Genomic DNA, 14,381 nt, shown 5'->3' with positions numbered 1-14,381 from the left:
CAATTGCATCCGTAACGGAGAGGTACCGCATCGGGCTTCTGAACGAAATGTCGCTGGTTTGAAACCAGCCAAGGGATAATTTTCGTAGTAATTAAAATTCTCAGATGTCTCGTGACATGATGTCACAGACATTGGCGACTCCCAGTGGATCTATTCATTGAGCGGTGATCGACTGTCGTGCGATAATCGACTGTCATGCGATCATCGATCTTCGGTTGATAATAAATTTATTGATGAATTATTGAAAATCTATTTTTTTATTTTCTCTAAATTATTAGAATAGGTTAGGATAGGATAAAATTGGCTAGTTGGTCGCGCACTCCTACGTTAGACCTAGCAGCGCGCGACCAGCTATCGGGATAGACAAGATCGATGTCAGAAACTAGATACCCGGATATTGAAAACACAATAATATCAGAAACACATCTTCTCATCGGAAACAGATGTTCTCGTATTGATTGGTCATTGGGGTGATCGTGTATACTTTTGCTAATACTCAAATAAATAAATGGGACTTCTCAATCCGACGTTACATAGAGCTGCAAGTATACGTATCAGAGGGATACCTGAGAAGAAAGATCCTTGTGGCCTCAGAAAGACCAGTCGCAGTCGCTTTATATCTCACAGGAGTGTCGTCCTCAAGTTATTTCCCAAGTTTCGTTTAAACTTTCAGTTTTGGGGGGCTAAATAAAAGCAGTGGAGGATTACTGTTAAGAAGTTACACAAATATAATTGTCAAATGAACACCCCCGAAACGAGGAGGGAGTATAGCTCAGGAATAAAATATATTTTCTAAATTAGCAACGAAAAAAAAAAAAGAAAAAAAGAGGGGGTAGTTTTAAAAACACAGTGTTTTGTAAAGCTTTCTCTTCCCCGCACTTTCGGCACAGACGAGAAAAACGTGGCCCCGGAAACTAGCTTATTTGCTGCAAGAAATTGCGTTTTCGTGAAACCGGACGCTCGCGCCATTCCTCGTGACGCTGCACCAGAAAATAATAAATTGTGTCTCACAAATACATGACTTGCACTGAGCGCGAACCTTCCGCAGCGTGCATTTTGCACCACAGAATTCGAATTTCCTTGCAACAACACATCGCACTGACCACCATCATAGTGCGCGATGGCGTCTCGTGCAAACTCTGTTAAACAGTTCAGTTTTCTGGTGAAATTCCATGTTCTCAATACTAGCAAATCAGATGTCCAAATATTAAAGTTGTGCAGTATATATAGGAATCTCGCGATGATATCCGGCAGCCCAATAAAATGTTAATGTGCATCACTGATAGAGAGTACGGTTGTAAAGTGAGGGCCGAAAACAAGTACACGTAAAACCGTATATAATGCTAGCCTTCCGAGTCCGTGTTTCGCGAAGTTTCGAGTTCATGTTAGCTGATGCCCAAATGTGATTTATGTTAGGATTATAGGAATCTTCATCTGTCCTTCGCGCTATTTATGTGTACTTAGAAATATCATTGCCTCTCTATACATTTTTTTTGACATCGTGTATTGGATTATATAGAAAAATACCATTTATTATTTTTCGTTTCCTGCACATTCCGCGTATTTGCTTTTAGATCTATCATGTGAGCAGAATGCCCCTTTTGCCATACCCCGCGACCTGGTGCTTCACACTGCAAAACAGCGAACAAAAAAGCACGTTTCCGCAGATTGGCTGAAGGGCTGGCGTATTTTCGATTTTGAGTATCATACTCCCGTGTTGGTCTCAAGCAGTTATTTGAACTTCATATAGTAAAATTAATTGATGATAATAAAATAATACTTTATTACTCACTGACGATTTCACAACATAAATAAATGGCCGATTACCTTAGACATATACGAGAACATCGTAAATAAATGCACCTCCAAATTATCCCTAAATATGCTCCGCAAATATTTTCCGACATTTTTATCCTCGATGGACGCGTATAAGTGATTTTAGGGGGGCGGCGGAGAAAAGCTCATCGGAAGCAAGGTCACCGAAAATTAGCTCACCGGAAAAAAGCTCACCGCAAAACTGTCCAATGCGTAGAAATGCTCACCGGCCGTGTGAAGGATGCGGAGAAAAATCCCCTACGAATCTAAAGGCTGGTTCATATAGTGGCGTTGGAGCTGTTGCTATGACGACACTTCAGACGAGCCAATGAAGAGGCGCCGTGATTCACGACGCAACGGAGCGCAACGCAGTCCACGGAACTGTGTGAATGAGCCTCAAGAATCGAGCGTTCACTCAACTGAATTATGCGGGGATGCCTTCTGCCGGGGTCGCACTGCTCATACATCAACACAAAGACAGTCTGCAAGCACGAGTCACTGCAATATCCGTGGTTCGAATGCCGCCTGCCAAGTTTCCTCATTGTACTCGTTTCCATGCGGCATTGGAAGCCCGGATCTCGCGGGGACCCGCTTTCGAATCCGTATGCCACTGCCTTTTGTATGATGTATAGTGTGATCTCGACCTTTAGCGCATGCGGTCATTCTGAACTTCACTAGCAGAATTTATTATTAAAACATTAAAGACGTCCCGTAAACGTCAGGCGTTTCCCGAATAACAAAAAAATGGAGGGGGATTATAAGCAGCGTAGGAGGCTGCAGCGTGAGTAGTTTCTGCATATTTATTTACAAAAATGACCTTTTCTGTAGTACACCGACACCGTACTGTCTGATTTATATGTTTCCCCATTTGTTTAAGAAGCTCTGGCTTCGCTTCTTCCCACATTCGATCAGAAAACAAAAAAGGTCAAATTCCCTCTGTCGTCAAGAGTAAATCTGATAACACACGCGCGAAAGGGGTTGATAAAAAAGCGGAACTAGGGCTACAAACAGAGTGCAGGATAGAAGTCAAGATGATTTAAATCGTGACTTAAATCATGATTCAAATCGGACCAGTTTTACTAGGATAATTTTTAACCGGCGCACAGGTCCATCACGTGGTGCTTGCGATCTTTATGAGGCGCTTCCTTTGTGCTCTAAAAGTTACGCATTAATCTTCGTTTTTGGTTGCACTTGATACGAAGATTAATAAGCAGCTTTTTAGCGCCTATACACCTTTCCAAGAAGCACTCGACCCCAGAAGCAAGCAACCATTTTCCAGCCCAGTCACTGGGTTCGAGGCTGAATTCTCACCGGCGTCCCTGCTAACCCTAATCGAGTGGACTGTGATTTTGATAGCCGCAGCCTGCGTAGGCGCAGTTTCAAGCACTGCTGGCGGTTGAATTCGCGTCGTTTCCTGTTGTATTTTGTGTTTCATGGCGTATTATTTTCCCGAGGACATTAGGAAAGCATTGTAGTACATTAAAAAAAAAGCGACAAATAAATATAAATAGGGAACTTTTTTGTTGGGTACGCGCGCGGCAGAACGAATGCGACTGGAATATTAGTTGTCGTGTTTTGTTTACGAGAAGTTTTGACGGCGCCGCGCGATTAGCGTTACAGCGCACCACAAGAGAAACACTCACAAACACAGACCCACTAAAAAATATACACTCACTCGGCGCTGTGAGCTCAGAACCGAGTGTATGTATATTTTTTTAGTTTTTTTAGCAAAACGACTACTATGCGCAAGGTGAAAGGAACCATGCCAGATAGCGCAGCCGGTCAACGCTACAACATCGTCAGTGGCAAGTGGTGGAAACAGGTGGACAACGTTCCATCTGTCCTCAAGCTGAGGGTAGTCGGAGCGTCGTCGCTTGACCACGTATTTGCCATGAACACTACGTGATCCAAACCAGGATTTCTTCAGAAATACGCCAACCGGTAAAACAAAGTGTGTTGGTTGTCTTGATTGTTTTCTTGTCTAGCATCTATGATTGCTTATACAAGGCAAGATTTTCCGCGTGATATGATATCCCAAAACACAATCATGACAGTCGTTGGCACACTCAATGTATTAAGTTCGGTATCCAATTCCATGCAGAATCAATGGCTTTTAGATTTGTTGCTAGAAAAGCGGATTAATTTACGCTGTGTTCATGAACTAATACTGAAACACGAGAGGAAGAAGAAAGAGCGCCTGAAGTTTTCAAGAAACACTATTAGGTTTTTCTTTCGTACTGGAGCGGATAAAGCGGAGGATGCGCGGTGTTTGTTCTCAGGAAATATTTCTTGAGGGCATGCTCTGATATTGGACACGACGATTGCCGCAGAATCAGCTGTGTCTACTGTATTTTAACGGGCACCTTGATAAGCGTGATATGCGTGTACTCGCAAAACAACTTGAGTGAGCGGAAAAGTTTTTTTCTAGTTGATTATTTCTGTGGTTGATACGCCGGCGAAGGTCATTCTAGCCGGTGACTTAAATTGTGTTGGCAGTTCCGAAGGTCGTGATGATTGGTGAGTCTATCGCGCGGTTATACGAAATTTTAATATTAGATGAATTTGAAGTCAAAAACGCCCGCAACGATGTTTCACCTGTTCCTTTCTCAGACCATGGCATGGTCACCATTGAGTGGAAGGCTGGCACAAGCCACCATTAAACTACGCACTTTAGTGGGCACTGAAATTTAAACGAGAGCCTCGTTGAGGATGAAGAGATTTCAACTATCATAAAAGAAAAAACTGCGGTTAGCAGCTGGAGACTCGGGTTTTGATACTGAAAGCTGGACGAATTCGAAGGCGGTAGTGAAAAGTGAAGAAAGGTCATATGGAGAAAAAAAGGCAAAAGAAATTTCGTAATTAAAAACAAAAAAAAAAAACAAAAAAAAAGACGAAAAAGAGGAGTAAAAAAGCCATAAAATACGAGCTTTTGACTTCGATGAAAAAAAGTTACAGGGCTGTGGTGAGGCGCCGGGAAAAACAGGTCGAGCGTGATGAACTACCTTCAAAGCTTTATCAGTTCTTTGAGAAACAAAGAATCAAGCGCAGTACCATCCGCAAGATAAAAGACGAAAACGAACAAAGCGCTTCCACTGAAGAGGATATTGCAAATATATCTGAAGAGGAATATACGTCCGAACGTTTCAAAAGCAAAACGTCTGCGATAGCCGTCTTGCGGAAGGCATATGCTACAGCAGCTTCAAAAGGAAGCAAGCCAAGGGGTACGCAAATACCCGTAACTATGGCTAGTCGTGGATTAAAAAACGGAACCCGATTATTCGACACTCATAAATGTATTAATTAATCAGTTTTGTTCATTCCTATGCATAGTAGTTTAAAATACGTCGAAATTAAATTTTTTACTTTCGCAGAATATGTGACACACGGAGCAATTTAGAATTTCGGAGTTTAAAAACACCTTGATGGGCAGTTCAGAGCAGTCTAGAAACATTCAAACTCATAAATAACTACTTCAGCCGCAGAGGCAGAGTTCGTTGATATTCTCCGACCATAGTAAGCTCTTTTGATTGTTCACAGTAGTCTCTGCTGCGCTACACAGACACTCGTACAGAGTTGAAGTGGCCGAGACACGTATAACGTTCTCGGCTTGTTTGTAGTTAAAACTCTCTTACCTACAGCTTACATTAGGGCGAAATTTGATCAATTTACTTTCATACATGTGTTCTAGACCACGTCTGCGTGGTGAAAGGGTGTAAGTTTGATATTTTTGTTTGTTTGTCAAAACTTAACTAATTAAATTGTTAAACAAGTTAATCGTGATTCTAATATTAATCGATTAATGGGCAGGTTAATCAATCAGCCTTAACCTACACGGAATTTACGGAAAACGAAATCCGAAGGGCAATACGGGAAATGTCGTCAAACAAGTACCCCAGTTCCGACGGCATATGTGCGGAATATTATATGTCTCCCGACGAGTTAGAACATCTCCTACAGAAAGTGTTGGAGGAGATAATCTAAAGAAAACGCTTACTGCCCACCGTGCGCCAATTACTAGTGGTACTCATTCCCAAGCCGCACTCCGGCAATGACATACCTTCAGTAAACAATTTTAGGCCCATAAGTGTCTTGCGTACATATAATACAATTTTGGCTAGAATCTTAGCTAAAAGGCAAAAAATAGGCATTGCGAAATGTGTTCGAAGATCACCAGACCTACGCGTTGAAGTCGCGTTCATTTGAGCACAGCCTCCACGCAATACGAACAATATGCGAAGTGGCTGAAGTGTTCAAAATGCCCCTTGCGGTCCTTCAGATTGACGAGTCGTGCTTTCGACCGAGTGGACCATGAATTCTTGTTTTCCCGTGGCCGTAAAATGCATTAACATAGGCAATGTTCTTTCCGATTGGGTACACTTGTGCTACAACTTCATATCCACCAGAATATTAGTAAACGGTCCAACATCAGGAAAAATCAACGTACAATTGTCAGTCAGGCAGGGATGCCCGTTTCCCTTCTGCTACTTGCGGTCTACTTAGATCCACTGTGTCAGGCTATCTAAATAAATGAAGGAATCCGAGGGCTTCAACTGCCAGCTAAACACCTGAAAGTCCGAGTGTTCGCGCATGATGTTTCTGTTATCTTTTCCGAAAGAGAAGGGACTTTGAGGGCTATGGACATAATTCAAGGGTTTTGTGCCATATCGGAATCTCGTCTTAACCTAGACAAATCTCCAGGAGCGTGGCTGAGTAACTGCGACTGAACGCCATTAGGCGTGTTAGGGATAAAGTTCTAGGTATGAAACGTCGGTCACGTTTCAGAAGATGCCATCTTTGTGTTACACACGAAGCTTTGCTGGATAAGAAGGATAAGATGGAACATTTTATCCAGCGAAGCTTTTTGTGTTACCCTGTTTCCTCTTTTTGTTTGATGTATACGGCCCAGGCTAATCCAGTCGACGCCAGCACAGTGTCCAAGGCATAACAGCACTTCGCAGCATTTGTTTGGTGGTCGCCGATGGAAGAAAACGAAGTGCACAAATGCGTTCCTTAACCTCAAGAATGGGGAATTCGCCTTGATGCATGTGGCCCTTTAAGTGAAAACATGTCGGTTCTTTTTGTTCAGATACACAAATGATGAAATTACGCGGTGGTCCTACCATAACTTTGAAGGCGCGCACCCTAGCCACTGGGTAGCTGGCACATTGGAGCAACCGCTGAGAGTTAAGCGCCTGCGGTTCTACAAGGAAATTGTCGAGGCGTCAAAATTCTTTGAATCGAGGTACTTGTGGGAGTATCTCTAGCAAGTGAAAAAGAGGAAAACCTTTTGGGACACAGTTAGCAGCATGTTTCGAGAACCTTTGTGCACAAAGGGTTTTGAATCATCCGCCGGAAAACATCTCCTCACGTGATGGCGCAGCCTGGCTGTCTCCTCCAAAACCAAGGACTTCTTCATCAGTTTTCACACAAAAACACTGCCAGTGAAATCATGGTTCGAAAACAACGGCCTCTACCTTCCAATTAGATCCAACTGCGGTTTGTTTGGTGAGTTTGAGATGCTCCGTCATGTAATTCTGGATTGCGAAGGCGCCTTCTGTTTCTGGGCGATTTTTCGCTAGATTGTTTTAATGTACATTTGAGCCAAGCTGGCAATCTCTCGAGTTTTTGTGCTTTGCCACCTTCTCGCGCTGAAATCTGAAGGCAGGCGAGACTTCAAGAGGGCCTCAAGGTATGGTGCTATTCTGTCTATAAGGACGAGAAGCTGGAGGAGTGGAAGTTCAGGGAATGTTGCCGGCAAGCTGGAAGTAGCACAGAATTTTTATGGCGTCTACGGATGGCGTTGCCCAAGCCTACGAGAGGAAAGAAGAGCGGCGTGTGCAACGTGGTGATGATGGAGGACGCCAAAGCACCTGAAGCGATCGTAAAGAGTTTGGTAAAAGGTGCCAAGCTTGACTGTGAATCGAACCTACAGCCACAGGGACTGCTCGCACTTGTCAGAAATGTAGGCGAAAGAATAGTGCAAACGGACAGAAATAGATGTATATTAGACGGAGTGGATGTACTACCCCGGGAGATAGGGGTCGGACCTCAGAAAGGCATAAGGTGGAGCGGGTTGTCTCCTACGGTTTGAAAGAGGGACTCAAGCTACTGGTGGCTGATAAGTAGGGTAGCTTTGTCATGGTTCCCGAGGCTGATTTTTTAGAAAGAAGTAAACAGGCGGTCATAAAGGATTTTAAGCAAGTGAAAAAGATCTTCCTCACGAAGGTAAAGGATAGGGCGTCGAAATGTGTCACAGTCTGGGCCTTGACAGGCTAAAGGCCTCAATAGTACAGGCTAAGGAATTTCATCTTAAGATTTTTTTTCTCAGTAAAAACACATAAGGAGAGTATGCCATTGAGGTCTATAGTTACACAAACTTGGCAGCGGAGGCGACGGACCGAACGGACGCTGACTTTCAACTTATTTCGCAGACTTCAACAGCATCCCGTGGCAAGCGAAGATAGCAGCGAACAATCACCAGAAGCCAAACGACGAGTGCAACTGCACTGTACGGCCCGCCCTCGTGGGATCACGTGCTTGGCCATCCTGGTTCCGTTCTCGTGAAAAGGACACCGCGGCCACTTCGGCGATCACTTGGCAGCGGAGGCGACGGACCGAACGGACGCTGACTTTCAACTTATTTCGCAGACTTCAACAGCATCCCGTGGCAAGCGAAGATAGCAGCGAACAATCACCAGAAGCCAAACGACGAGTGCAACTGCACTGTACGGCCCGCCCTCGTGGGATCACGTGCTTGGCCATCCTGGTTCCGTTCTCGTGAAAAGGACACCGCGGCCACTTCGGCGATCACTTGGCAGCGGAGGCGACGGACCGAACGGACGCTGACTTTCAACTTATTTCGCAGGTGGGGCTGTGATACTTTGTTGCAATTTGTATATCTAAAATTGTTTTTTATTATCTCCGTTGCCCCTGCTGCCAACTGTTCTTCATTATTTTGTGTATTGGTACTGTAATACGCGCTGATTGTGTGCAATGGGAAGTGACATTGCTGACCTTAAACGTGAGGTGCGCAGGGAAGTTAGAGAGCTGAAGGCTAGCTTAGAGTACATGAACAAAGATGTTGAAACATTCCGGAAAGAATGTGCTGACCTAAAGAAAGAAAATGCCACCCTCAAAGCATTAAACGAGCAGATGGCGCATGAGCTTGGACAACTCAAAATCCTGGCAAACGAAAACGCCATGCGTATAACGACTCTGGATCAATACTCCAGAAAAAAAAAAATTGAAATAAAAGGCATTCCTCACGACAGCAACGAGGACCTAGTCGAAGTGCTTGGTAAGGTTGGCGGTGCACTTGAGGAACCTATAACGGGGGACGATGTTGAGATCTGCCACCGTGTTCCTGTACGGAACAGTACTGCAAGCCAGAGCAGTAATTCCGGCCAAAGTGCTGAAGGCGATCGTCGTCAAAACTCAGGTGTAAACGCCGGTACAACCTCCAACATTGTGGTGGTCTTCAAGAGTCGTGATAAGCGTGACGCAGTCCTTGGGAAGGCACGAAAGATAAGGGTTACAACGGATGAAATAGGCTTCTCCGTGAGACAGCCAATCTTTTTGAACGAGCAACTGTGCCCGAAACTAAAAAAGCTGCTAGGAATGACAATTGCAAAAAAGAGGGAAATGAATTGGCGCTTCGCGTGGACAAAAAACGGCAAAGTGTTCGTGCGAAAAACAGAAACATCCCGCGCAATCCAAATTACTTGTGAAACCGACCTGGCGAAAATGAGTGACACAGCTGCAGGCCCTAACGAGGCTTAGTCCGCATTTTCTGCATGCTTATCTGTTTCTTTTTTTGATGGCTGCACCTAGAGATATCGCGCGCCCTCGTAGCAGTGATTGTTTAGCCTTTCTGCATTGTAATGCACAGTCTGCACGAAATAAGGATGATGAACTGACCATGTTTCTTGGTGAACTTCGCTTTAAGTTTCAAGTTATTATGATTACCGAAACATGGTACTCATGCGAAGGCGATGTACTAAGCCTACCTGGATACAAGAGTTTTTTCTTAAACAGACATGATCGACGTGGTGGTGGTGTGCTGCAGTTTGTGTCTGAGCAATTGTCATGCAGCCTGCTATCAGATTTTTCAAAAATTAACATAGATTATGAAGCTCTGACACTTCAATACAAAACATATGTATTTGCTGTCATCTATCGCCCTCCTAACGGAAATCTAAAATTTTTTTTTGATTTTCTGGATAGGTTGTTAGACTTTGTGAGTACAAATGGTTTGCGCGTTATTATAGGCGGCGACTGCAACATAAATCTATTGCAGAATACGGCAGCCACACGTGAATTTCAGGTACTTATTGAATCCTTCTCCTGTAGGAATGTTATATCTGAGCCCACGCGAATTAGCTGTCACTCTGAAAGCCTTCTGGACTTGTTTTTGACAAATAACATGAATGACGATGTAACGTCGGGTAGGGTTATAACATGTCTAAGTGATCATTTTCCAATTTACATGTCTTTTAAAGATAGTGAATTTTTCAAGGGAAAGGCACGACATACTGAGTCGTATATAATGCGAGAAATTAATGCCAAAACTTTGGAAATTTTTCGAGGTGAAATCACAAACATAGACTGGAGTATAGTGCTTGAATCTACAAATGCTGAGGAAGCTTATGAACATTTCATAGCCATCATTAAGCAGGTTTATTATACTTGCTTTAAACTAAAGGAAGTAAGGAAATCTAAAAAATTACGGAAGCCTTGGATGTCAGATGATTGCTTTAGAATGGTCAAGAAAAGAGATGTTTTATATTCGAAATTTGTCAAAACGAGAAACTTGAATGATCTTTCCAAATTCAAAAAATATAGAAATTTTGTGACGAAAGTTTTGCGTAGCTCTAAAAAAGCATATTACGAGAATGTATTCTCAAGTACTCAGAGTGAGGTGGTGTGGCGCGAAATCAACAAACTTTTAAACTGTGGTTCTCACCATAATGAAGAACTACGCTTAACAGTAAATAATAAAACAGTAGTGGGCAATGAGCTTGCAGATGCGTTTAACAAATATTTTACGAACTTAGTCTCAGTGGTGTCTGGAACTGATAGCAGTGGAGTAAAACGACTTCTAGGAACGCCTAACTCAAATACGGCATTTTTTGCGCCGACAACCTGTGAGGAAATCTGCTCTACTTTTATGACACTCAAAAATAGCAAGGCCCGTGACATTGATGATTTAGAAATTAAACCTATAAAGTTTGTATTAGACATCTTAGCGCCTGTGCTTTGTTATATTTTCAACACTTGTTTACTCACGGGGACTTTTCCAGAAAGCATGCAGCGCGCTAGAGTGAGTGTCTTGTTTAAATCTGGCGATAAAAATGACTTTTCGAATTATCGTCCGGTTTCAGTACTGCCTGTTATTTCGAAGGGTTTAGAAAAGATTATATGCAAAAGAGTCTCTTCCTTCTGCGACAAGCACTCAATACTTACGGAGCGGCAATTCGGTTTCCGTCGAGGCATGTCGACTGAATTAGCTTTACTGACACAAAAAGAATTCATACTAAACGGATTTGAGAACAATAAATTGACATTAGGTATTTTTATTGATTTCTCAAAAGCATTTGATAGAGTTAATCACGTAATACTATCCACTAAACTAGATCATTACGGTTTCCGAGGAATCCCTGGCGACCTTCTAAAATCATACTTAACTCATAGAAAACAATGTGTTGTAATTAACGAAAAACGCTCTCCTCTTCTAAGTGTCCATTCGGGAGTCCCACAAGGAAGTGTATTGGGACCAGTGTTGTTTAATATTTACATCAACGATATAATAAATTCCATTGAGTGCACAAATTGCTTAATTTACGCAGATGATACCAGTCTTTTTTTCCAGTCAAATAACATTAATGATCTCGTTAGTTTGGCAAATGTTACTCTGAATAAACTGCTTGAGTGGACAAGGGTAAACGTCTTAGAAATTAATGTTTCAAAAACAAAAGCCGTACTATTTGCGCCTGTGCAAAAATTAATAACTCGCGATATTAATATACAGCTTGGATCAGAAATGATAAAAGTTACAAATGAAGTCAAAACACTGGGAATAACTTTTAATCAACATTTAAGCTGGAATGCACACGTGGACCGTGTTGCTGGGACCTTGGCAAAGGCTTGCGGTATACTTTGTAGATTCAGACAAATACTAACAACTAAAGTCAAGCTAATGCTCTACAACTCTCTTTTTGCATCCCATATAAACTACTGCAACCTTGTCTGGGGAGTGACGTCGCAAGCTAACAAAACTAAGTTGCATTTATTACAAAAAAAAGCTATTCGTCATATAGTAAATGCCCCATACGATGCCCACACAAAAGAATTATTTGCTTCACTCAATGTGCTTCCCTTCCAGCACTTATACAATTTTAATCTAATAATGAAATATAAACTTAGCATTAAAAATAACAATTCCACTTTTATCAAGTTGTGTAACCTTAAAAGGCCTCATGATGCATCGTATAATATTAGAAAAAAGGATTCCTGGCTGGTACCCTTTTCCCGTACTAATCATGGGTTAGACAGGCTGCAACACCGCATGCCTAGTTGTCTAAACTCTTTAGAGAAAAGGAACCTTGATATACACACCATTTGTAAAAAAACATTGAAAGAACACTTTTTCACACAGTGAATAATTGTGCAAAAATTTTGTTGTATTTGCTTTATATCTTTCCTGTATAGAACTGTCGGAATACATGTTTTAGTGTGCACGATGTCAGTATTAGTTTATATTTGATGTAAATTGGTTACATGTATATTTTTCATAGTTTGAATTTCTGTGTATATGTCTTGTCAATTTTAAACTGTCGGTTTGGTTGTTTCTTATGCCAAGGTAGGGGCAGGAACCCCGTCAAGCTACTGTATTGTAGCTTTTTGTTCCTGCCCTGGCATTTTTTGTTCGACAAGGAATGTCAAATAAACAATTTGAATTTGAATTTGAATTTGAAAAAAAAGGGATCATTGCAACTACAGATGTCGTCTTATCTTCAATGACAATGTCTTCAGTGCCAGGACCCCTTCAAGGTATGTAACTAAGAGGGCGTGGTTCAATTCCTGAGAGATCTTAACAAAGGTTTCTGTCACGCGGCTTCCTTTGGTGTGGGAAACCTGTTTTACGCGATATCTCATAGGGAACTCTTCGAAAGTATACGAGAAGAGGTCGATACATATGGGGAAGTTAAGTTCCAAAATGAATGTGGTATCCATGGAAGGAGCTTCTTGGAGAAGTTGAACTTCTACCTGGAGTCCACCTATATTGCGTTTGAAGGTTCGCAATTCATGCAGAAGGACGGTATATGTATTGGGACGAACATGGCTCCAGTGCTGAGTGAGTTAATTTTGGCAAAATACGAGCGACATATTGAAGCTAAACTAGATAGTAATATCATCCGAATATTTAGGTATGTAGACGACTGCCTGGTACTGTTACACTCGGGGGAGGAAAATAAAAAAGCAAAGTTTACTTTAAAAAAAAAACAAAAAAACGTTTGATGTTTTTAGGAATTGCGCCGCCGGTCTGAGTTTCACTGCAGACGATCCTGTACAGTGCATTTTACAACTTTTGGACCTGAAACGAAACTGATATTTAAGCCACCCCATGTATGTTGGATTTACTCCCCCAGAGCAAGGAAAGCGGTGTTACTCTAAAACTCAAACCACTCTAAAATTATTAAGAGAGGTATTGCCACTACGTGCTTGGGAGCCTCGCTGACTAAATCGTACTCAAACAAAATGGCGGAGGGCTTTGGTATACAGGTGAAGAAACTAGAGGATGGAGGGTACCCTCTTACGCTTATTAAACACGTGGCAGAAAGATTGTTACGAAAACTTCGAGGAGGGTGAAGGGGTAGGGGGAAGGTCAGGCGGAAAGTTAGACCGACCATGATACCATATGTGCACAAATTTAGCCATAGTATGAAGAAAGTGGGCGAAAAACATGAAGTACCGGTACTACTCTCAACGCCTCAGAAATTGTGCAAACTGTGTGCAAGAATAGAAAGGGGAGATTTGAGGGTGGGTATATGTAAGAAGAAGCATGAAACTAAATATGTGGAGTGCAAGGAGGGGGTGGTGTGTAGAATACCTTTAACGTGTGGGAGGGTTTACATAGGACAAACCGGAAGTTGCATCAACGACAGACTAAGGGAACACGCACTGGCAGTAAGATCTTCGCCCTCGGGTAATCTTGCGATACAGTGCAACCGATGCGATTGTGGCCCATAGCTTCAGGAAACTGTTATCCTGAGCAGGAATCGTAACAAAACGACTAGGGAGATGTCGGAGGCGTTTTTCACAAGGAATTGTGCGACGGCGACACGTGCATTAGCACCCCATCAATAGCATTGTACGATTCTGAGGTGGCATATCTACAGTCCTTTGTTAGCTCAAGCTAGAAAGATTATATGTAGATTATTGGACAATGTGTTTACATGACGTGGATCATTGTTGACAAGGCAGATATGTTTCTTCTTTGGTGTAAGTCAGATTGAACCTCAGTTGCAAGCGCGCTCTACTGTTGGTAGCGGCCTCTGGCCGTGGTG

At 42.5% G+C, this 14,381-nt stretch overlaps 1 protein-coding gene across 1 annotated transcript; it reads left to right on the top strand.

Annotated features, from left to right (window-relative positions):
• The first annotated feature begins 8,808 nt into the window (after nt 1-8,808).
• Nucleotides 8,809-9,594, top strand: LOC120837565. Its single transcript, XM_040207015.2, has one exon. The coding sequence runs from the start codon at nt 8,809-8,811 to the stop codon at nt 9,592-9,594; it is 786 nt and encodes a 261-aa protein (XP_040062949.2).
• The last annotated feature ends 4,787 nt before the right edge of the window (nt 9,595-14,381 follow it).

Source organism: Ixodes scapularis, unplaced genomic scaffold, assembly GCF_016920785.2.
Source record: "Ixodes scapularis isolate PalLabHiFi unplaced genomic scaffold, ASM1692078v2 PGA_scaffold0__279_contigs__length_252992795, whole genome shotgun sequence".
Classification (NCBI taxonomy): Eukaryota; Metazoa; Arthropoda; class Arachnida; order Ixodida; family Ixodidae; genus Ixodes; species Ixodes scapularis.
This window is presented reverse-complemented; position numbering and strand designations above follow the sequence as displayed.

Excerpts from the sequence above, each read along its gene's own strand:
- LOC120837565 (XM_040207015.2), top strand. The coding sequence starts at position 8,809 with ATGGGAAGTGACATTGCTGACCTTAAACGTGAGGTGCGCAGGGAAGTT.